At 35.0% G+C, this 25,412-nt stretch overlaps 1 protein-coding gene and 1 long non-coding RNA gene across 5 annotated transcripts; both read left to right on the plus strand.

Moving 5' to 3' along the window:
• The first annotated feature begins 275 nt into the window (after positions 1 to 275).
• On the plus strand, positions 276 to 9,680 carry LOC148781413 (uncharacterized). The gene is made up of 3 exons (XR_016059109.1): positions 276 to 560; positions 864 to 891; positions 9,531 to 9,680. It is a non-coding gene; the product is annotated as an uncharacterized LOC148781413 (long non-coding RNA).
• Positions 9,681 to 16,471: 6,791 nt separating this feature from the next.
• Positions 16,472 to 25,035, plus strand: CYSC1 (cysteine synthase C1). 4 transcript variants are annotated; one of them, XM_088871700.1, is made up of 10 exons: positions 16,472 to 16,683; positions 17,427 to 17,723; positions 18,401 to 18,458; positions 20,665 to 20,928; positions 21,012 to 21,149; positions 21,985 to 22,036; positions 22,169 to 22,248; positions 22,356 to 22,415; positions 23,583 to 23,663; positions 24,786 to 25,035. In XM_088871700.1, the coding sequence occupies exons 3-10, from the start codon at positions 18,414 to 18,416 to the stop codon at positions 24,882 to 24,884; spliced, it is 819 nt and encodes a 272-aa protein (XP_088727826.1). In that variant the 5' UTR covers positions 16,472 to 16,683; positions 17,427 to 17,723; positions 18,401 to 18,413; the 3' UTR covers positions 24,885 to 25,035. The 4 variants fall into 4 exon arrangements, with proteins under 4 accessions (XP_088727826.1, XP_006827554.2, XP_020527579.2 ...); XM_006827491.4 differs by having other exon boundaries at positions 17,427 to 17,536; XM_020671920.2 differs by lacking the exon at positions 18,401 to 18,458 and having other exon boundaries at positions 17,427 to 17,536.
• Positions 25,036 to 25,412: the final 377 nt, after the last annotated feature.

The raw sequence follows: 25,412 nt of genomic DNA on the forward strand, positions 1-25,412 counted from the left end.
ATTATTGTTTTCATTGATTTCTTATTAGAACGATCTATATGCATAAGACAATTTTTTTGTGCTTATATTTTTTTAAAAAAAAAATTGGGGCAATTTTTGAGGTCTTTTACCATTCTATAGTGATTTCCATACACTACCATATAGTCCAATTTATTGCTCAAACATCTAACCACTTATCAAGGGCATTTCCGTCAATTTTTTTAATGCTCCCATTTCCAAACTAAATATATGCCTCATTCGAAACTCCTGTCAAAACAAATGGGAAACTTTCTGGACAACTGCACCCTTCCTTTCTCTCTCGCTAAAAGCTTTGAGCCCAAACACTGCCATCTTGGTCGATGATGGCAGTAGCCGTGAGGCGCTGGCCAATGATCCCGCACTTCAAGTGCTCATCAATGTACACCTACCACGACATCTTTACAACTCTCTCTCTCTCTCTCAAATCCACTACAAAAGGAGAGTTTTTCTCCAAATTTTTTTTTTAAGCAAATCTCCATATGAGAAATCTTCAACAATCAAGAAAGAGAGAAAATATGGAGTAGGATGAGGAGCCATAAAAGGTAAGTTTCTTTTATTTTCCCCTTTTTTTTTTTCACCAGTTCAGTTTTTTTTTTTTTTTTTTTTTTTTTTTTTTAACTATTTCCTTACCATAATTATGGGCTGCAAAATTGTCCATTTTTTTTTCTCAACGAATATGACTGTTTCTTGGCAAAAATGGTCTTCTAAAACGGACATGCTGTCACTTGCCAAAATAGCTTGTTTTTTTTTCTTTCTTCAACGAATATGGTTGAATCTTACCAAATTTATTTCATTCTCTTCTTCAATGAGTATGACTGTTTCTTGCTAAAATTACTTAATCACAGGTTGCACACTCTAACGGCTATGTAACGGGTATGTGCCTCATTCACTAATTATTTTTGGTTGCTATGAAGTAATATAAACAGAGCTTGTAAACCCTACTGTATGATTAGAAAATCAGTCGTTCAATTTTGTTTCCCCCTTTTCTAAGACACTGTGTATTCTCTTCTCCTGCTCATATATCTAATTTTTATTACTGTTTATTATCCTAAGAATAGTGAGTCCTCTTCTCTAGTGTTAACATAATTTGTGAATCTTTTATATTTCACTGCGGTTTAATTCATATTGTTATTATCATTTTTTTCCCCAATTCCAGAGAGAGAAAATAATCTACTTGAACACCATATATTGTTGTTTGTATGCAATTTAGGTCTTTTCTGATGAGAAGGTTTGGAAGAATTATTGATTGAGCTGGATTCACATAAATGCTTCCTCAATTAACCGGTTGTTGCATATTTTTTCTTGAGCTCTATTCTTGATTGTCCACACTATCGCCCGTTGAGATAGCAACTATAAATTAGATTTATTTTTTCTTAGTCTGTATTTGTTATCATTCGCGGATCCTAAGCTCGATTTGAAGATATAAACTAGAATTGAAGATATAAAAACTCAATGGGCTAAATTATAATACATGGAAGAGAAGATTAGCATAAAAATTTAGATCACATTATTTCAACTGTAGTTCCTACTAAACCTATTGATATTAGCAATAGTGCAGGAAGATCAGCTTATATTGATTGGAAAAATAAAATAAGAGGTGTAGAAACATAATTTTAAGAAATATGAATAATGAATTATTATTGAGTTTTGATGAATTTAAAAAATACCAAAGATATTTATGATGAATTAGAGATACAATTTGGGGTGACTTCTATGAGTAATTTAAGAGTATTGACTCAAGAGTACTATTCTTTTAAGATGAAAGAAAATGACTTTGTGGTTGAATATGTTAGGACAATGATTTTGCTGGGCAAACAATTTTTAAGTATTGGTTATGATTTGAATGATCAACAACAAGTTTAACTATATTGAATAGTTTGCCTAATTCTTGAAAATCTGATGTGACTACTTTATCTTTAAACCGCAAGGATCTTATGCTACAAAATCTTGCTGTTGAATTAAAATCTGAAGGGGATGGTAGATCTTCAAGGAGTGCTGACGCACTTTGCATTGCTCAATCTCAAAACCCTGGCAATGGAGAATCCTCTAACAAAAGAAAACATTACTAATTTTGGAACAATAATAAAAGGTAGAATGTTGAAAATAAAAACAAGAAGCCTATGCGCAATGGACCCAATGGGGCATGTTTCATTTGTGGGAAGATGGGACACTTTAAATCCAAATGCCCAAACAAAAGGGTACTCAAGACTCCCAACCAAAGTCGTGACTACTTGTGTGTAGTAGTTGATTGTTTACTAGTTAATGTGTCTATTAATGATTAGTGGGTGGACTCTATGGCCACTAAACACATATCCAGTTCTAGAGAGGGCTTTGTGGAACTTAAAGAGCTTAAAGTTGGGGAACATGTCATCTTTATGGGCAATGATTCTAAATTTGATGTATTAGATATTGATTCTGATACTCTTTATGCTCCTTCCATGCGTTGTAACTTGTTGTCAGTCAGGAGACTTGATATCAAGAGATATGAAGTTCGTTTCAAGGATGGGAAAGTTTCGATTGGGATTAATAGGAAAATCATTGTATGGGGGAAAGCTCGAGGGGATATATATTTACTTGATAAAATGAATGAAATTTCATCTTCTTTGCTTACTTGAATATGAGTGATGATGAAACTTCTTTTTTGTGGCATGCGTTTGAGTCATGTTAGTAGAAATATAATTTCTAGACTTGTTAATGATGGCTTGATTCCTAAAATGGCAAATTTAGATTTTAAAAATTGTGAACCATGTTTATCTAGTAAAATGAGTAGAAAACTCTTTGGTAAGGCAACTAGATCTTATGATTTATTGTCTATTATTCATTATGATATTTGTGGGCCATTTAATGTAAAAACACATTGGGGTATGGAGTATTTTATTTCATTCATTGAAGATTATTCAAAATTTGGTTAAATTTATCTAATTAGTAAAAAATCTGATGCTCTTGAAGTGTTCAAAGAATTTAAATTAGAAGTTGAAAACAAATTAGATAAAAACATAAAATCCTTAAAACGGATCGAGGAAGGGCATATTGCTCTAATTTGTTTGATATTTTTTGTAAAAAAAATGGGATAATACATCATAAGACCATGCCCCACACACCCAACAAAATGGTGTTGCCGAAAGGCGTAATCGAACTCGTATAGAAATGGTGCGATCAATGATGAGTCATGCTAACTTGTCCTCATATTTAAACCAAGTTCCCTCAAAATCTATAGAGAAAACACCTTACGAGTTATGGATTGAACGTAAACCTCGATTGGAACATTTAAAATTTGGGGTTGTGATGCTCATGTACTTATCTCGAGCCATGAAAGATCTAAGTTGCATGCTAAAGCTAGAAAATGCTCATTCATAGGATACTCTGATACTTCTTAGACTTATAGGTTTTGTGACCTTGAGACCAAATCTTTGGTTGAACAGATGCACAAACTTTCTCTTATAGATAAACATGAATTAGACAATAACAAAGCAGTAAATGAAAACATAGAAAATTATGAATCCAATGTAGAAAATCGTGATAACTACATAGATAGTGGGAGTGATATATTTGATCTTACTAATGTATATGACAGTGAACCTAAGAGAAGTTCTAGGAACAGAAGAGCACCGTATCAAAATTTTTGTTTGCACGGACACTTTTGACTAATACTATAATTTTGCTTGTAAATTTCCATTGAGAAATGCAGTTTTAACATCCGTTTGAAACAATTCTAAATCAAGGTTGGCTACAATAGACATCAAAATTCTAAAAGAAGGAAATCTTACTACTAGAGAAAAAGTATCAACAAAATCTATACCTTCCTTTTAGTTATACCCTTTAGTAATATGTCGTGCTTTATATTTATCTATACTACCATCAGCCTTGAGTTTTCTTTTTAATATACATTTGCAACCAATGAATTTTCTCCCTCTAGGCAAAATCTACCAACTCCCATACATGGTTTTTAGAAGAGATATGCATGTTACAACATGAATGATATATTGTTGAAGGCAAAAAAAATAAAAAGTGCAAACTAATTAAATTACTATACGGATTGAAGCAATTTTCTAGACAATGGCATTTAAAATTTCATGATGCAATTATGAAACTTGGTTTTGTTTATAATGAAAGTGATCATTGTATTTACATTATGACTAGTGGGAGTAAGATAGTGATATTGTCTTTATATGTGGATGATATTTTGATTGTTGGAAATGACATAGATATGATTAATGAAACAAAATTATGGTTGCAATATAATTTTGAAATGAAAGATATGGGGGTTGCATCATATGTTTTAGGAATTGAAATTATAAGAGATAAATAAAAAAAGATGCTCAGTTTTTTTTAAGAGCATTATTTAGAATCTGTTCTTAAAAAGTTTAAAATGGATTTATGCAAGCCGGTCTCCACCCTTGTTGATAAAAGCAGTTAAATTATTCATTGATTTATGTCTTACTAATGATAATGATGATATAAGAAATATTCCATATGCTCAAGCAATTGGGTGCATTAATTATGTTGTGTCATGCACTAGGTCAGATCTACGTTTTGTAGTTGGACTTGTTAGCAGGTATAAGAAAACCCCAGAATGATACATGAAAACCCCAGAATAATACACTGACAAGCAGTAAAAATGATATTAAGATATATTCAAGGAAGAAAGAAATACAAGTTGCACTATGAAGGTTCTTCCTTTAGGCCTCAAGGTTATCTGATGCAGATTGGAGTGGTGATTATGGTGATAGTAAATCCACTTTAGGTTTCATTTTCAAGCTTGGTGGAAGTGTTGTATTATGGTATAGTGAAGATTGTGTTGCTGTATCAACCATGGAAGCCGAATATATGGCTTACATTTTAAGATCACAAGAGGCTGTTTGGTTGAGAAATTTCATCATGAATTTAAAATTGGAGTGCATTGAAAATTGGCTTATAAACATGTTATGTGATAATCAAGCAACCATTGCCGTTCTCAAGGATTCTAAAATAAACTCTAAATCCAAGCACATTCGCAGGAGGTACCACTATATTTGAGATGTAGTGGAATATAGAGATATATAACAGGTGATTATATACCTTCAAATGAGATGATTTCGCATCCATTGACTAAAGCTTTAAGTTGGGAGATTTTCGAGGAACATATAACAGCTATGAGACTGAGATAAGTCCAAATGGAAATCGAATAATGATTCATAAAATCATATTGGTGGGTATATGGAAATCGAATAATGATTCATAAAATCATGTGGGAAACATGAGGGATTTCCATATATAAGATGTCAAAGAGCCTTCAGGATGGGTATATGGAAATCTCATGTAGAAAGCATGAGGCAATGTCATGTACAAGAAGTTAAAGGGCCTTCAGGCTAACTTGGAGGTGTTGGAAATATGGCCTATCAGGCCCTTTTATCCCCGAAATTTAATTTTTCAATAACGGTACAAAAACCATATTGAATAGTATATGTAAAATCCCATGTGGTTGACATGAGGTAATGTCATATATTAGGATCCATTTTGGAGTTTTTATAGCATGTTTCACTGGAGGGCAAACCCAGTGTCATTGGAGGGAAAACCCGTGATGTGCATAAGCTTCTTTGGGAAAATTTGTGTGAAACACAAGATCAAATACTTATCTTGCTTGATCAATGCACAAGAACGATAAAATCTCAATGCATTGGAGTTATTGTTGTTTTAGAGAGAGAAATTATGTAAAAATATAGCAATAGTATGTAAAATTTATCTATAGAAAGTGAGATTCGTATTTTATTTATAGAGAAAAAAAAGTAGGTTATGATGATTTGTTGTGGAGCAACATTGACCAACACTTGGATGCCTACGCGAGCTAGTAAAGCATAAAGTGTTGGAAATATGGCTTATCAGGCCTTTTTATCCCGGAAATTTAATTTTTCAATAATGGTACAAAAGCCATATTGAATAGTATATGTGAAATCCCATGTGGTTGACATGAGGCAATGCTATATACCAGGATCCATTTTAGAGCTTTTATAGGATGTTGTACTGGAAGGAAAACCCAGTGTCACTGGAGGAAAAACCCAGCGATCTGTTTGAATTCTTTGTAAGATTTTTTTTTATATTATAGATGTACAAAATTATTTAATTTCTAAATATCTTTTATCAAGTTGTAGGAATGCTTGGATGACATCCTATTATGAGAGCCATTAGTGCATTAATGACAGGTTTAACTTATTGCATAGGATTAACAGTTTGGTGACAACTTGTTTATCCTAATTGGCTGCACTTAAAGAAATTAAGGCAGGATTTATACTTGGATCTCAACTCCTATAGACTATGAATGTGAGAGTTACAAAAATATGGTTCTCTATAAAAAGAGGTTAACCCTTCAAGTAAAACAAAGAAGGATGGAAAATTGGTGAAGGAGATTCACCAAAAGGACTCTCAAAGTAGCCTGTCACCAGATGACTTGGTCTATAGGATTTGGTATGAAACATTAGGTTTATCGTGTGATTTAAGGACAGATCCGAGTAAGTTATTTATCGATTTGAATTTTATTTATTTGTTTTTTTATTTATTGGGACTAACATAAAGTGCGCCTCAAGTACCCTTTCATATTTTGATATATGAATCTCAATTTAGATCTAATAACAAAGTATTTATATACTTAAACTTGACTTTTTCACTCCCATTTTTTTAATACAAGACTAAAATCACATGAGTTCTATTTTTTTAGGTGTTAATGTCACCTTTTTGAACCACCTTTGTTAAAAGACAGTTAAACGTACAACTAAATTTGAAAAGAAAGTAAAATAGAGAAAGAAAGGATAAGGTAAATAAGAAATAAAAAGGTAAAAGTTTATATAGAGCCGGGGCTCTAAATAATCAAATTAGAGCCTACCTCAAAATTTTCACTAGAAAAGGTTGTTTTGATGCCCAAATAACCTCAAATTGATCATCTCAACATCATAATGCATGGACATGAGAAAAAAATGGATTTCAAGATTTGCAAATAGTGCATCTTGTAATGCATTTTGGGAACGCTAATTTTTAAGATTTTTCAAGTTTTCATAGATCTGTTCGATCTACACTATTTTTGAAGCTTTTAAATTTTATAATTAAAGATGAAAATATATTTTAAGGCTATCATGAATATTTCCGGTATTGAAACCACATTTCTGGACACTATTTGAATGTGCGCTTTACTTTAATTGTTTAGAGTGTCGACTCTATACAAATCAGGGCCATAAAAAAAAGAAGTTAAAAAAGAATAGTTCTAAATAGAAGAGAAAGAATGAGGAATGAGAGACGGATGAAGATGGTTGAGAAGGTGAAGCAAGCGAAGAGAGAGAGACAGCAGGAGCAAAAAGGTGGAGAAAATAGAGCTGCAAAAGAAAAAGGGAAGAAAGGAAGAGAAGAGCAGTGATGGGGATGTTGGTTTCATGTAAAAGAACCTAAGGGTTTAGGTTATGGAGTTCTTCTCTCTCTTATCTCTCAAATATGGATTTATGGCTAAGGGTTTTAAGGTTTAGCAAAAAGAGAATCCATATCTCTCAAACTAGGTTGTTAAAAGAATTCACCTAGGGTTTGAGTTTGTGATCAAATGGGTTCTTGTTCTATTGGTGTGGCTTGGTTGAAATTTACCTTCTCGATTCGAGATTGAAGCTATACTGTTGATCCCGCGCCATCGGATGGTGGTGACTCGGTGCAGAGTGTAATAAGCCTGGTTGAGGTAATCTCCGACACTCTTCCTTTTGTTTCTTGCAATCTTATCTTTTATTCTCAAGCATAGTATATAGTTGTTTCAATGACATCAAGTTGTTAAGAAAGGGGTGAAGTGATCTTTTGCCAAAAGAAAAGGGTGAAAAAAAAAAAAAAAAAATGTATTCCCCAGTAAAAGATTACATAGGTCTTTCTTTCATTGGTATCAGAGCTATTGATACTTGATGTCATTAGTTATCTTTTTTCTTTATTGAGTTTAGATCAAGCTTGGGAATAAGATATAAGAAAGGTAATGACCTTTGTGGTCAAGAAATACACCCACAGTTAAGAATTTTTGAAATATTCCAACATTGAAAAGGTGCTCTGCATAATGAGTATTCTGGGTTTTTTTTTAGTAAAGATTTGAAGAATATAATGAGGTATTTTTCTATTATATACTTCAGTAATATTTTGTGTATTTAAGAGTATGATTTACCTATAGAATTTCAGTGGGAAATCCTATAGGAATTGAGATATATGGATTCAACAATTAAGGGTGTCAGTTCTGACCATGCAAAATTCAGGAACTGTCTATTGAGTATCGTGATTTTTCTCACCAACCATATGATATTATTTCTAGTTGAAATTGGATTGTCACTCATAAACTTGAGTCTACTTTCAAACAAAAAAAGTTTAATCAAGAAAATCCTTGTGGTTTGAAAGATATGATCAATTTATTGAAGGATGCGCAAATATTGTTTTCTGCAACGAAAATTATTTTCATGACTTGGAAGTTAAGATTTAATTTCTATTCTTACAAATTAGACTTTCATTCTGAGCCTAATTTGTAATAAAATTTATTTGAGAGAGAAATATCTATGGGAAGAGAGGAATACAAATTTTAGATTGAAAAGTGGTCATCCTGAATTTTTTGTAATTTGGTATGTCTTTCATTGAAGACATGAATAACTATATTTATCAAGCCTACTTAACAGAGTGATATAAGGCATGTGAAAATATATGTAGTACTATTATGTATTTAATTTCAAACAAAATTTGTTTGAAAGGGAAACTCCATGATGGTAAAGAGAAAAGACAATTTTACTAGATAGTGTCGATCTTGAAATTCTGTAGTATGATTTATTTTGTGAAGTGAATGTCATTTATTTATTTCTCTGAATAAAAGTGTTATTTGGGATTCAAACTATGATGTTATGATTTGGTTTTGAATCTAGTTTTCAACACAAAAGATTTCAAAACGAAATTCTTTGAGGATTGAGATAAACAAATTTTTTATTGATAGGTGCTCAACCTGATTTTCAACTAAAAAAATTGCATAGTGACTTAAATGAATATTCACTAATCGGTATGATTTAGGGATGGAACTGAGCACTATTTTATATTTTTTTGAGTCTATTTCAATACTCAAAAGGATTCGAAGATTAACTCTTTATGAGTTGAGAGATATCATATTTTTATCATGAGATGCTCAAGATTTATTATGCAATAAATTAAAAAGATGTGGCATGTTAAGACACATCTTTGGATTCCTAATTATAAAAACCTTTTTTTTGGGCTCATTTAAAAAGGTTTTATAGTGTGATAGTAAAACTTCAGAGAGAGGTAATACAGAGTTGACAAGAAATGACACTCTATGTGAAGAGTATTTGATCTGGGAATAGCAGAAAGAAGAAGAAACACAATACCTATAAAAACATCTTGGTTTCTTCGAAATGAATGGACATATAGAGAAACTTGGTGGTAGCATAGAAACGCTAAAGATCAGTGAGAGAATCGAAATTGTGATATTTGAAATAATTGAATGAATAAGATATTTTCTTCACGGTGTATGACAGGAGAATCCAAGTGCCGAATAGATGAACACTTCGTGACATGTGAAACTAATGACCAATATATTCTCCATCAATTGCATGCACTTCCAAGATCACAAAAGCTTACCAAACAAGTAAAAATGATGAATCAAGAAAGCCCAGGTACCTCACTACATGGTTTTGAGGTATGAAATCTATCCCACATTATATGGTAAAGTCATATAGGGAAAGGTCATATAGGGAAAAATCATATAGGGAAAGATGATTCAATAACTTTGTTTAATGTGCTTTGGTTATATTTTGGCTAATTGTTTTATGAATATGTTTGGAGTGTATGGACATTAAGTGATAAGTGTTAACAAATTTGAAAGTGCCGGTTTTGAATATCTTGTGTTTTTGTGCCTCCTTGTGCTTGAGTATAAACTACTTAAGGTACTGATACACATGGAGATGTGATTTGATCAAGGGCTTTGAGCTCTAAGGATGAAACACGAGAGATGGGTGTGGCTCATTCAAATATGTAAGCACAAAGCGAGTGTTTTGATGGAATTTGGTCTTGGTGACCATCCTATTAATAATGTCTATAATATGATGTGTTGCATGTGATAATGATTTATTGATAAATTCTCCATAATTGCCAAAGAGGAAGTATTTTGTCAAGGCTTTAATAGATATTATTTAGTCGTGTTCTATTTTGGATAAAATTATAAGATAGTATATATGATTTGTTTATATGTCCATGAATTTGACTTGGTAGGAAATTAAAGGCGAATGCGGTAAAATGATTTATGAAGGCTAAAGATGTATTTTATAATTAAATTGGATGATTTGAGAAAAGCTTAGGTCTATGAATATGGTTTTGAGAAAACCACATAGTCTTGCAATGTTCATTAAGTCTTTATGAAAATCATTTTAAACTGTCGTACTATTATATAACTATTGCTTGTGAATGCATATATATATATTCCAAGTTAATTTTTTTTATTAAAAAGAAAAACATTCTGTTTTGAAGATATTTATAAAAGTGTGAGAAAAACTATCATATACTGTTTTGTTTTTTTAAATACCTATATGCCTTGACTCATATTTCTAGTTATTTAGAATCCTCGATTACCTATGACTTTGAACCATAGGGAATGTTGTAGAAATGTATGCTGGGTTTCTCTAACACATATTATGTTGATTAGATAACTTGGTTTATATGAATTTACTATCAAGATATCTAGTGTGGTTGAACCTTTGTGGTTCATGAAGGGTTTTGCATATTGTGAAACCAACAAGTATTGAATTACATATTGCATGAGACTTTATATGCTACCTTATGATATATGCATAAGAATGTTGAGAATGTATATGTCGTATGTGCAATAATTGAGTGGGAGCTGCTACAGTCCCACGTTTTTTTTTAGCTCGCATCTCATAGATCCAGATGATGCGAAGTCTACATCTAGATATGTGTTCATGCTTATAGGGGGTGCAGTTTCTTAGAAATCAAAGAAACATGATGTAACAAAATTGTCTACCATGAAGGCAGAGTACGCGACGTGTTGTTTGGTGATCGAGGAGACCGTATTGATTAAGAAATTTCTTAATTGACTTGATTTTCACCTCGTGTGTTGTGAGGCAGTAAGAATTTTCTGCGACAACACGGTGACGGTATGCGTGTCAAAGGAGCCACGATTCTATAAGAACTCCAAGCATATAAAACCATGGTTTTATCTCCTGAGGAATGATGTGAGATTGAGAAAGATCGAGATCCAGATAAACTAAATATTCTAGTGGGAGCACCTGCTAGTATTTAACATGCTAAATGGAACAACAAACTATAATTTTGTTCACCCATGGAACCCAAATGTTTGGTGCTGGTTGTATGGCTACAAAAGAGAGCAGCTTATTTGAAGAACTCTTTTGAGCCCATGAACAGGTCTTTTGCGATAACAGGTCCTTGATTCACGATACGATGTGAAAGATGAGCTACGACCATTTTTTGGATGAAATCCGAGCAGCAAAGAGAAAAATGTGTTGCCTCTAAAAATCTTTTTGTGAAAGGATTGATGGCGAAAGCCATGATCAATGTATTGAGAGAATAAGTAAAAATGCTTGAGAGAAATTGTAATTGGGAGAGAGAGATGAGAACGAGAGAAAGTGAGAAAGAGAGAATGTAAGGCCTTCAAAGGCCAAGTGGGAGATGTTGGGTTCATGTGGCCTTTAAAAGCCTTATGAGTACTTGTAAAATGAAATGATATAGTGGAACATGAACTCAGTGGGAGTGTGGTCCCTCGTAGGCCATACTAAGCAAACGATGTTTGCAGATACTAGACTGTGCTTGATGATCTAGGGCAGTCGTTTGGGAAAAACCCATGTTACTTGGGCATAAAGAACAAACTGATGAGGGTTTATGGGTTAGTCCTTGATGAGGTCGGAGAACATGCCCAGATAAGTGAGCCGAAGGACTGTGTGACCCACCCTTATGTGTGATGGTGGCCTACAGAGACAGGGGCCAAAACCTCATCCATATACCATCACACGGCAGGCATATCGATAGATCGTTCGGGAAAGCTAGAAATCCACAGCGTATGCATGTGCGAGAGATACCCCTATGCGTCATAGAGCTGTGGTCGCATAAGGTCTTCGTGACCTTGACTTGTCTCTAAGGAAAGACCTGTAATCTACAAACTAGGATTGTGACCCCTTGACTCATCTGTCAGATTTTGGTGACCCGTTAATTAGCCCCTACTTGGACTGTGAATCATGAAAAACACTGGGTCGGTCTGATAAAGCAAGTGTGGTCTGTAATCCATAGTTGAAGGTGGAGTGCCCCATGATTGTTGATTCCTAAACCATATGGATTATTTTCCCATCAAATTAATTTAATTGTGTTTGTTTTATGATGACAATTACTTTAAGATTATTAGTTGAATTTTTATGAACAATTGGATATTTTATTTATAATTTTTAGATTTTTAAAATTAAAGATATTGCTTTTATAATTGATTAAATATTCAAATAATATTCTAAAATTATTTTATTAATTTTAAATATATAAAAATATCATAGGGACCTATTGTGCACATGGGCCAGCAATGTTTTTAGAAAGTGGGGCCCATGAGTGCCTCACTTGGGTGGCACGCCCCACCTTTATTCTCTTTCCTACTTTTTTGGTGATATGACATGTGGCCATATGGTTGGAAGATATTGACTAAATACTGACTTGATATATCTTTGAAAGATTTTGTGGAAAGATTGAGTAAACTTGTGCTATTTTATGGTATGCACAATATTTTGATTAGATTTAATTTATTTATGGGAAAATGGTTTAGGAAAGGAGGATAATGGTTCATGCACCTTTCATAATGTTGATGACCCATCTATGAAATGGATAACTCAGATCTCTCACCCCACAAGTCACCCTTGATCGACGGTCTACGTTCAATCTCACAAAAAGAGACAAGCCAAAGAAGACCCTAAGAAACCCTAATTTTATTCGAAGCCTATAAAAAGGGATTGTCTCTATCAAAAATCTCTATACTTTATCTTTATACCTCTCTCTCTCTTAAGAAAGTTTATATCTCTCATGTTTGATCTCTCTTTCCCACAGTGTGAAATAACCTAAGGGTTTAGGTTATGGAGTTCTTCTATCTCCTATCTCTCAAATATGGATTTATGACTAAGGCTTTTAGGGTTTAGCAAAATAAGAATACATCTCTCTCAAACTAGGTTGCTAAGAGAATTCACTTAGAATTTGAGTTTGTGGTCAAAGGAGTTCATGGTCTATTGGAGTGGCTTGACCGAAATTTACTTTCTTGGTTCGAGATTGAAGCTAGACCGTTGATCCCGGCCCATCGGATGGTAGTGACTCGGTGTGGGGTGTAATAAGCCCGATTGAGGTAATCTCCGACATTCTTCCTTTTGTTTCTTGCAATCTTATCTTTTATTCTTAAGCATAGTGCATAGTTGTTTCGATGGCATCAAGTTGTTAAGATCTTGGTTTTATTATTATGTTGATTTTATTTTGAAATTTATCTTATTATAATAGAGATCACATGTAAGTGATCTTTTGCCAATAGAAAAGGGTGAAAAAAATAAAATAAAAAAAATGTATTCCCCAACAAAAGATCACATAGGTCTTTCTTTCAGGGGATGCATAAAAAGAAAGGCGAGGCGGAAAAGAAAAGAGAAATAGAAAAGGTAAAAAAAAAACAAAATAAAAGGTCAACTGACGGCAAACATGTCGTCGGTAACTGTGGACTTTGGTTCAAGGGAACAAGATCTTCATCTTCCTCCAATTACAACTAAATAATCCCCATTAAGTCCTTTAACGCCCCTGCCTCGACAGGGCGTCCAACTCCTGATTTCTCTCTCTGTTGATGTGTTTAAATTGATCATCTCCATCAAGCAGTAACCATGTTACTTCCTCAATTATTGGGCTAATTTCCATAGGGGCCTTTTGGGCTGGTTTGTGCAAATCCCCTTGGTCATAATCCTCCTAAAGGTGGATGAGTTACATGTTAATCCTGGCTTAAGAACCCTAGTTCTATTTCATTAATTATGTGGCATCCCATGGGACCTAAAAAGGATATTATAATGGAATAGGTATTGTATCTCAAAAACCCGTCTATTCTTGCTTCCCTTGGCTCCCTTGAACACTTATGTCAAAATTAAGTTTAAGCCACTCCATTTTTTTCGAGGTAATTATGTGGGAAAGACAAGTCTTTACCCATTGTTTCAAATAGTTTAAGAATTAGTTTTTTGAAGGTGTTAAAAGACAATAACAATATGAATAGAGGCCACAAAGTTGGGACTAAGATGTAGATGTACTACCACCATGACTAGAGCCCAAACTATATGGTGGTCTGGATTTATATAAGCAACGTAGCTATCAAGTCTCTAATTGTGCGTTTGAAAGTGCTTATGTTCTTTTATTATGAAAGTACAAACATCACATCATGTCCTCCATACCCACATAACACCGGTTCTCGTTTTATGACAATATAAAATTTCATTTTCAAAAGATCGTAGCTTTGCGGATGATATTCTTTTTGAAATAATGCTTATTATTTTTATTATTAAAAAAATAATACTTATTATTTTTTTGAAAAAAAATAATATTAGAGGGACGTCCTCAAATCCTAATGTAGGCCAAGTGGATGAACAATGGCCAAGTCCCCATAGCCTAATGCAGTGGCAAATATTAAAGCCAAAAAAATAAAACAAAAGAAAAAAAAAGAAAAATCAGTCATCTATGAATATAGAAAATAATTATCAGTAAAAAAGATGCTTTTTGTCAGGCGGTTGTCAAAATGTGTAAGGACTCTTCTTTTGGAGACAAATGCATGCATTTAGCAACATAAAATCAAATCTCACATCAGGCCATGATGAAAATATATATATATGTTTTATGCTATATCCATTCCACCACTTTGCAAATGTTCTTTGCCAGAAAATTAAGGGTGGGTCGCATGTATCTAATGTTTACTGGTTGTTTTCATTGGACTCATATTTTGAGAAAATCATAGTGGGCACGAAACCTTGATGTTTGTTTTAATTTTATTTTGAAAAATCCCTTGATTTCTTTCATTAGGCAAAACACAAGCATCAATGTACAGGAGAATCCATGTCATAATAAAGGCAAGGGAAATTTTCATATATATAGAAATAAAGAATAGGCGATCAAAGATCTGAACCGTCCATGTATGAGCACTGAAAGATCATGTACTTCGATCTCAAACATAGGATGCTTCATTCATAGGGACATGCGAAATAAGCCTCCCATGCTCAATCCCAATGAATAATAAAGCTTTTTTTAAAAATCTCTCTCTCTCTCTATATATGAGGGGTTGACCGGATCTAAGCTGAAAATATATTATAGGACCTGGACCCGACCAGGTCCCAGAGTCCCCAAACACTGACTTAACCCGACTCAAGAACCAAAATATTTATATATAAATATCTTTAGATATATTTCATAAATATGTTTGTATAGATGCATTATTTAAATATCATAACTATTCGGGTTTGATCGGGTCTACCCGAGCCCATACCCAAACAGCGTTCGGTTCCAATATTTGGACATGGACCCGACCTGCATGGTCCAAATTTTCAACCCATACTTAGACCCAGGTCGGAAATACCCGTCGGGTCTTGGTCCGGGTCCATTGCCACGCCTAGAGCTATTTACCCTTGGAGGCTACATGTTCCGGGCTTTGGATAAAATTAAGTAGGCCAATTCAATGTACAGTCGTGGGTAATGCTAAAAAAAACATATAGTATTGGGAATCTTTTCTTGGTATCCGTCCTTCATGCATTTATGGGTGGCTTCATTCTTCCCAAAAGGAAAAATAACTTTGGTCATAGAAAGGGTGCGGTTTGTATAGAGCCGAGGCTCTAAACAATCAAAGCGGAGCCCACCTTCAAATAGTATTGAGACATGTGATTTCAATATTGGAAATCCTTGTAATAGCATAAAAATATATTTTCATATCTAATTATAGAATGTGAAGCTTAAAAAATAGTGTAGATCGAGTATATCTATGAAATTTTGAAAATTGACGGTTAAAAAATATAATATAAAATACACTATTTTCAAAACTTGAAATCTATTTTTTTTTCATGTCCTTGCATCTTAATGTCAAGATGATCAATTTGAGGATATTTGGGCATCAAAACATCTCTTCTAGTAAAAATTTTGAGGTGGGCTCTAATTTGATTGTTTAGTGCTTCGGCTCTACATAAGCTTTTTCCTTGTACAAAACATGCATAATTTTTTTATCTCTTTGGACGCTCAAAAGTTGCTTGGCCTTTGGGCAACTTTTGAAATGGATTAGGACTTATTTGTCAAGTTCATTGGATATGTGCTGCCCTTTCTCACTCTAGAATGAGGCTCACATCCACACTTTCTCTCTCTAAATGTCATTGGCGGCATTTCTCACTCTCTATATGAGTGATGGGCTCCTCATGGCCAGCATGTACATCAAAGGAGGAAAAGTAGAGAGAGAAAGGAAAGTAGAGAGAAAAAATGGCCGCCATGGGAAGGCTGAGAAGGTGTGGTTCAAAGGCTATGAGGTCTATGAGCACTTATCCTTTTTTGGCTTCTCAACCTCGACTCTCGCCACAAGAGCTGGCGCACCCGGAAATAACGGATTTTGCTAGACTTAATGTAAAAAAAAATATGTCTCAGGTAAGTTTAATTTCACAGATTTTGTCCTCTTTTTAATGCAAAATTTCCATTTTTAGATTTTGAGTAGATTAGTGTAGGAAAGCACGAACCGGGAGTGGAACCGCTCCTGGGCCAGGCCGAGTATCGTAAGCACTGAGCGAGCCATGAGCGAAGTAAGAGGAACAAAGCTAAGCGGTTCTACACACCAGGTCCGAGTAACCCCGGCCTTAACCGGGTAGGAAACCAAACTGGGTTAAAGAAAACATGGCCTGGTAGTCGAGACAATGCCCAAGTGGGAGGCCTACTCGGGCAGGTCAGGTAAGGGGTCCAACCTGTGGTGGTTAGAACCCCTGAACCCGCCAATAACTGGCCCGGTCCGGTTCGAACAGGCCAGTGTTTCCTACGTAGCCATATCTTGAACCTTCTCTTTCGATTTAATAAATAAGCTGATTTTTTTGTACTACTAGTGGGAAAAAAAAAAAGTAGGAGAGAATATTTTGATAATTTTCACGCAAGGGGTTTTATTTTTTTTTATTTATCAAAAAAATTCATCATCATCATTATAGTCATTTTACAATTAATTGAGGTCCTCCTGACGAATCTTAGTCGGCCATTTTACTCTATTAAATCCTATATCTTTAGTTATTAAATCCCAATAAATCCCTTAGCTAAGATTTATAAATCATTATTTTAAAATAGTTATCAAATTTAATTGATTTAATTATGAGTGGAAAGAGTATTTATTAAATTCTATTATTTTTTAGGTGATTGGAAGAACCCCTCTTGTTTATCTCAACAAAGTCAGCGAAGGTTGTGGGGCTCACATTGCTGCCAAATTGGAGATGATGCAGCCTTGTTGCAGCATCAAAGATAGGTATATATAGTCCATAGCCAAATATTACATGCTCCCGATATGATAATCTAGTTTCGAAAGTCTCATACCGTTAGATCTATGAAGCAACAGTAATGGACAGAGGGTGGGACCTATAGCTTGGTTCATCTCTGGTCTTGTGGGTCCCACGCCCTCTTCATGATTGGCCTTGTTGCAGCATCAAAGATAGGTATATATAGTCCATAGCCAAAGATTACACGCTCCCGATGTGATAATCTAGTTTCCAAAGTCTCATAACCGTTAGATCAATGAAGCAACAGCAATGGACAGAGGGTGGGACCTATAGCTTGGTTCATCTCTGGTCTTGTGGGTTCCACGCCCTCTTCATGATTGTTTATCCATCGATTGTATGGTGATTCAACTTAGGACCATGGAGTTTCTATGCCTATGTGGTTCATCGCACACACTCCTGTAATTTTTACGTGTTTCTCACGCGTACTGAATTTGTGACTCCTACTAAGGTCACACTCTACAAACTATAAAGACTTATAAATAGTTCTTTTAGGCCGGCAATGGGTGGCCTGGCCCTAAAAACATAGGGCCTGGGCCACAAACTGTGGCTAGCCCGGGCTAGGGTTAATACTGTCCCGGTTCGGCTAGGTCCAACCCTTTCTCTTTTTTTGTTTTTTGTTTTTTATTATTTTTTTATTTATTTTTGGCCTGCCCCTAATAAGGTTAGGGCCTATCTTGGTCTGGCCTTACGGGGACAAGGGTTGGGCCAAGGCCCGGGCTGGTTCGGCTTAGGTCCGGCTCATTGCCACCCTTACTCTAGAGTTTAGCTAGTTATTAAATGAATTTACGTTTTGATATAAATATGAACCATATAAATTTTATCCTACATACCAGGGTTGGCATCGCCATGATAGAAGACGCGGAAAAGAAGAAATTGATATCACCTGACAAGGTATAGAGTTCTACACTAAAAGGCAAAAGGCAGAAAGCAATTTAGTAAAACAAATAAGCATATAATATTGTTTGCATTTGGCTTTCACATGAAGGTCGCAATCACTCATAGCTTCAGATATAAATCATGTGATATATATATATATATCTAAAGAAAAAATTTATATAGAGCCTAGGCTCTAAACAATCAAATTAGAGCCTATCTAAAAAATTTCACTAGAAGATGTTGTTTTGATGTCTAAATATCCTCAAATTGATCATCTCAACATCAAGATGCATGGACATGAGAAAAAAATGGATTTCAAGTTTGAAAAAAGTACATATTGTAATGCATTTTTGGGCCATCACTTTTTAAGATTTTCAAGTTTTCATAGTTTTGCTCTATCTACACTATTTTTTAAGCTTTAAATTTTATAACTAAATATGAAAATATATTTTAAGGCTATCACAAAGATTTGCAATATTGAAACTACGTTTCTCTACATCATTTGAAGGTGGGCTCTAATTTGATTGTTTAGAGCCTAGGTTCTATACAAACCGTGCATATATAAATAGAAAGTATATAATGATACCATTTACCTTTGGGCAAGGTCATCTCAATTAATCTTGACTATTGGATATAAAATTGGGTGGCTGCATCTATTTCATTGACCAAGTTCAAAGTTCAAAAGAAAATTTTTCAAACTTTGTGACACACCTTAGCTATTAGATTTCACATCGGATGGTTCTTAGTAATTGTAACTTTTACATATCAAAGATAAATTGACTCATTTATATACAATCCCATATATATAAATTAGATGCTTAGGATTGTGCCATACAATGTTTTCAAACTATGTGTTACACTCCTACGTACCTTACCTACTTATATTTTATATTTATTTACAATCCCATGTATAAATTAGATGCTTAGGATTGTGCCATAGAATGTTTTCAAACTATGTGTCACACTCCTACCTACCTTACCAACTTTTATTTTATATTTGATTGGTGGGGAGTGGTTTCAACCTTTTTGTACCCCTAGTAAATGATTTTACAGTGTACGATCCCAAATTATATCTTATAAGCTAGAAGTGATTGTGCCAGTGCACAATCCCAGCCTGATGTGATATCTTATGGGTTATCTTATGGGTTAAAAGTGATTGTGACATTATTGTGAATATACAATTTCAATATAAGTACGAGGAGCAAGTGGTCCAAATATTTTAAGACAAGCCTTTGTTTATATATAATACTATTAAAAAAAAAATGTGTCCCCCTTTAACGTACCAATCACCTCCTTTTCCACTTGAATTTCTGAATAATCACAAAAAGTTGGTAAATTTACAAGACAAAATTACCTATTCCTACGGTTGGGAATGGACAGGGTGGTCCGCCCTCAAAAAAGGAGGGCTCAGGCCACAAACTGTGGCCTGAGGGCAGGGCTCGGGTCAGTTTCGGTGCGGCCCTCTTTTTTCGCTTTTTCTATTATTTTTTTCTCATTTGTTTTTGGCCTAGTCTGGCCCTACGGGAAAAGGGTTGCGCCAGGGCCAACGCTGGCACGGACCAAGCCGGGCCTGTTGCCGTCCTTACCTATTCCCTTTAGTATTGAGCAAAATAGTCATTTTGTTGGACTTTTCCGTACAACCCACGGCCTTTAAATAATGCCTTAAAGTTTTAAATTTGAAATATCTATTTTGTCTTAGCGTGTGGCTTTGCTAACGCGCAATGGTGTTGTGAAGAGTAAAGGCGAGATTATGTAAATTTCTTTTGAAAAGTAAAATTTTAAGAGAAACAAATCCGTACTCTTCGTTGTGCAGAATGTAGGGAAGATTTATGTATTTTTTCATGAAGTAAAAATCATAGGAGAAAAATATCCTAACTGATATGTAATATGGACACGCCTGGTTATAGTTTTTGGTGTATATCGATATTATATAAATATGATACTTGTGTTTGACATTTTAGAATTTCAAATTTATCCTTTTAAGTTTTCTGGATGAATTCTTACTATAAAAATACCAAAGTCGGCTAAAAATCCCACCTTCAAATATAGCTAAACGATATACCGATGCCTTATTTCCGAAAAGTCAATTATGTAGTTGGAGTTTACACGTATCCGTGTCCAATGATAAGACATGCATTGTGTTCTTGTAGTATAGTGCGTGTGACCTTGGAAAGGAGGGAAGATTATATGTCTTAATCTGTTTAATTCAAATGAGATACAGACGATTTTGATCGAGCCGACTTCTGGTAACATGGGGATCGGGCTGTCTTTCATCGCGGCATCGAAAGGTTACAAACTCATATTGACCATGCCCTCTTACACAAGTTTAGAGAGGAGGGTGACCATGAGAGTGTTCGGGTCCGAATTGGTACTCACTGATCCCACAAAGGGTATGGGAGGTGCAGTCAAGAAAGCCACTCAATTGCATGAATCAACCCCCAATTCATTCATGCTTCAACAATTTGAGAATCCTTCTAATGTTAAGGTAACTATAAACTAGAAAAAAACTCAATTGGGATTACTATTTTCATTGATTGAATTTTATAATAATGGAAGTTTGCATTCTAGGTGCATTTTGAGACTACAGGACCTGAGATATGGGAGGATACTCTTGGGCAAGTTGATATTTTTGTAATGGGAATTGGGAGTGGAGGCACTGTCTCTGGTGTAGGAAGATACCTCAAATCACAAAACCCTAATGTCAAGGTTAGTACTTTGTTTTGTTTGTTCCATGAGGATTAAAGTGTAATATATGTATTGATTCTCCTTCATGAATAGGGCTGTGTGAACCAGCTTGGCTGACCCGTGGGCCTTATGGCCGGGCATAAATAACGGTAAGAGACCTCGGGCAGGGGCAGGGTTTAGCCTTGCTTAAATTATTCGAGGCTGACCCTAGTTGTGGAAGTTTGAGGGACCCGTGCTGGGCCTGGCCCAGCCCAAACACAGTCTACTAGAGACCCTATAGTGTAGGCTTCCATTTCGGCCTGACCATCCAGCAAGACTCCAGTCAAATCCCGGCTTCAAGCCAAGCTCGGGTAGCCCTAGAATTTTGGGGATTTCAGAATTTTGCCAACCAGACATTTGGGGATTTCAGAATTTTGCCAACCAGACACTATCAATATCACTTCAGTAACCCAATGGATTTTTCTACTGTACATAGTGGCAACTACACACTATCAAAATCTCCTTGGTGTTGGCCATCTCCATTGATCTTATCCACTGAACATTTAGGTAACTAAGTAGTACTATTAGCTTAGCACTAGTCATCCCTGTCTCGAGAATATCTTTATCTCTCCATCTATGTGTCTCATTTCTCTCTTTTTTGCGACGACGCGACGAGGAACTAATACTTGGCTCATTTCTCTCCTTCTGGCAACAATGCGACGAGGATCTAATGCCTTTTTCTTTTTCTCTCCCTCTCTGAAGAATGTAACGTTAGTGTATGCGACGAGGATCTAATGCCTTTTTCTTTTTTTCTTCCTCTCTGAAGAATGTAACGTTAGTGTCTATATGTGTTTATTTGAGATCTTTGGGGATGCAGATTTATGGTGTTGAGCCTGCAGAGAGCAATATCCTAAATGGTGGTAAACCAGGTGAGTTATACTCCCAAGTTATTAGCCATTGATTAGATTTAGACTCTCTCTGTCAACCATGTAAATCAATTAGACAAGTATTGTGTCTTTTTTTCTCTGTGTTTTCCAATTTTTTCAAATGCAATTGGACAGGTCCACACCTCATCACTGGAACTGGGGTTGGGTTCAAACCAGGAGTATTGGATATGGATGTTTTGGAAGCTGTTCTTGAGGTAAGTAATCAACTCTTCAATGTTTTCCAGTCAACCAAATCTTCATTATCATTAGTTTTAAATACCTAGATTATCTTTTAAGCCTGGTTTTATTTTTTCTTGAGCAGGTGTCTAGTGAAGATGCTGTGAAAATGGCCAGGGAATTAGCCCTCAAGGAGGGCCTTATGGTAATTCCTTTTATTTAGTTTTCTTAACCCCTTTATTTTAAATTCAATTGTTTGTATTTCTGTGCAGTGCAAGCATACATCCATATGGACATGCTAATATATATGAGTATTGAAACTCTATGGCCATGTGCATCTTCACCATCTAATTAGGGCTGGCCCTAGCTTGGCCCTAGTCCCTACAAGGCCAGCCCTAGCTCGGCCCTGCCCTAACTGGGCCAAGGAGGCCTTGGCCCAAGCCCAACCCTGGCAGGCTAGGCCAGATTGGGCCAAATACAACCCAAGAAAAAAGAAAAAAAAGGACCGAGATTGGCTGAACCAAACTGGCCCTGCCCAACCCGACCCAGCCCTCAAGGCATAGTGGCACGGCCCAGGTCATAGTTTTTAGAGCCAGGACTGGGCCGCCAGACCCATCACAAGCCTACAACCAATCAATGATGGGTGGTGATTGAGAGAGAATGGGACCCTATTACTGGAAGACATGAATCAAATGGTTGGGCCCACTCTGTGTCCATCTCTCTCCATCCTTGTTGAACCTTAATGCCACAAATTTTTTTTGTGATGATGTGGATCATAGTATAGATTCTCACACGAATACCTTTAGGATGCGTTTGGGAGGACCATGAATTGGAAACTTTGACTATTTTTCTACTCCTCTTGTAGGGGAATATTTCTGCCACACTGTTCGTCTTCGTTCGATCTTGAACCTAAAGATGTGGAAAGTGTTAAAATGGAAATAACTAGTATAAAAAACTCTTTTCTCGTTCGAGGATTTTATACTATTTAGCTTCAATACAAAGAGGTCACAATCACCCACCCCTCGCCATCGAATATAAAATTAGATGATCCAAGGTATGTCATAAAGTTAAAGAAAAGAAAAGAAAAGAAAAGAATTTAGACATTGAACATGGTCAATGGTACATTCTCAACTAACCGATTTCACATCCAATAGTGCAGAATGATTGTGACCTTCCACCAAAAAGCAAATCTAAGTGTATATTTTTCCTTTCTGTGCTGTAAAACCATGAATTATGAATACTTATTGAAGTGGCGCAGTTTGAACTCAGCCTTGAAGTTTTACTCTCTTTCTAGTAACTACAGCAGAGAGTTGAGTGATTGAGTAATAGCGTTTGGTGTGAATAGAATTAAGAGCATGCATTGGCTTTGCAGGTTGGTATTTCATCAGGAGCCAATACGGTAGCGGCACTCAGGCTTGCAAGCATGCCTGAGAACAAGGGCAAACTCATTGTGGTATGAGTTTTTCTATAATCCATGCATTATAATTCTTATTTATGAGTTGCCAAGGGTCCTATATTTCTATCTCTACCCTCCCCTCAACCCCCAAAAAAGCAAAAAAGTTCACTTTTAACCCACATTTCCCACTTTCCCTCTCTCTGAGCTTTTGTGTCAGACCGGCACAATTTGAATATAGAAGTTGGTCTGGTACAAAATGTGTTGGACCAGCGGGATTTCCATACAAATTGGTTCGACACATTTTGTGCCAGACCAGCAAAATTTGAATAATAGAGGCCGGTCCGGCACATTTTGCGTCAGATCGGCAATTTTTTCAGAAGCCGATTGTATACATTTTGTATGCACATGTTGGGCGTCACATTTTGGAACATTTTAGAAACATGGATTAAAATGGAAGGGTATTTTGGTTCAAAAAATTAACTTATTTTTCTTGAAAAATGAGCATAAAAATATATAGTATTGGAATTAATAAAAATATATAGTATTGGAATTAATAGTGTGATATAAAAAATATAGGGAGATAAAGTACAAATTAGATGAATTTCTATAAATTTCAAAAGACCCTGGAGAGAGAGCGCCAAGTTTCTCAAGATGAACAAAACACTATTATTTATTTTTTCATTACAAAAAATTACTCACAAGCGACTCTAACATCTATATAAAAACAATGACTCACAACTGATTGTAACACCTATATCTCAATGTACCATCACATGTTTTCCTCAGCAACACAACCCAAAAATTTCCACAAAAACTACACCTATTCATTATTAAAATGACCAAACTACCCTTCATTTTAAGAAGACATTTATATGAACAAAAGTCTATTTACCTACTTTCTCAATATGTTCATCATTTCTATCATCTGTTAAGACTTTTTTTATCCAACTTATTTAACTAAACTTTAAGAAAATGCTAGATTGGCTTATTTAGGACAAATTTCAAGGTTTCCAACCTTTGATCTCTCTGACCCAAATTGATATGTCGACCGCTATATAATTAGCTTTAATCTGGCATATTAAGCCTTGCTTAATTATTTTATCTTGTCCAAAAACGAGAAAAAAACAAAAAGAGGAAGAAACAATATATATTAATATCATTGTTCATATCGGCGCTCAGACGGTTCATCCAAGCTTTGGAGAAAGGTATTTGTCGTCCGTCCTCTTTCAAGAGCTTCGGGACGAAGCCGAGAAGATGCAACCAGTTCCTGTTGACTAAATGCTGCAGCTTATGTACTTTAATATGTTTTTATTGTGCCTTAATGCATACTTTTTGTGTAGTTTTGCAATGTTTGGAATCAATGATTTTCCTTTGTGTTCTTTATTTTTATGAACAATGAATGGTAAATAAGGTAAAGAGCCTTGTGGCATGTTTGGTTTCTGGAATTTCTGGTCCTGGGAGCTAGAAATTCCATGTTTATGTGGTGTTTGATAACAAGACGTTCCATGTTTCTAGAACTTCCAAGTTCCACAAAAAGTTGATATTGCCAGTTCCATGCCCCCATGAAGGACTGAAGTTGGGAAATGATAGATGGATTGCAACATCATTTTTTAAAATTCGTTTATTAAATTTCTATACATTTTTTATTTTTACTTTTTAATAAAACTTAAATCTGAATGAATTTTGGAGGGTTTGTACCTCAGGGCATATCTTTATTTATATATATATATATATATATATATATATATATATATATATATATATATATATATATATAAAGTGTTTCGAGCAAATTAAAATGAAAAA

Source organism: Amborella trichopoda, chromosome 7, assembly GCF_054954075.1.
Source record: "Amborella trichopoda isolate Santa Cruz 75 chromosome 7, AtrichopodaSantaCruz75HAP2 v2.0, whole genome shotgun sequence".
Taxonomy (NCBI): Eukaryota; Viridiplantae; Streptophyta; class Magnoliopsida; order Amborellales; family Amborellaceae; genus Amborella; species Amborella trichopoda.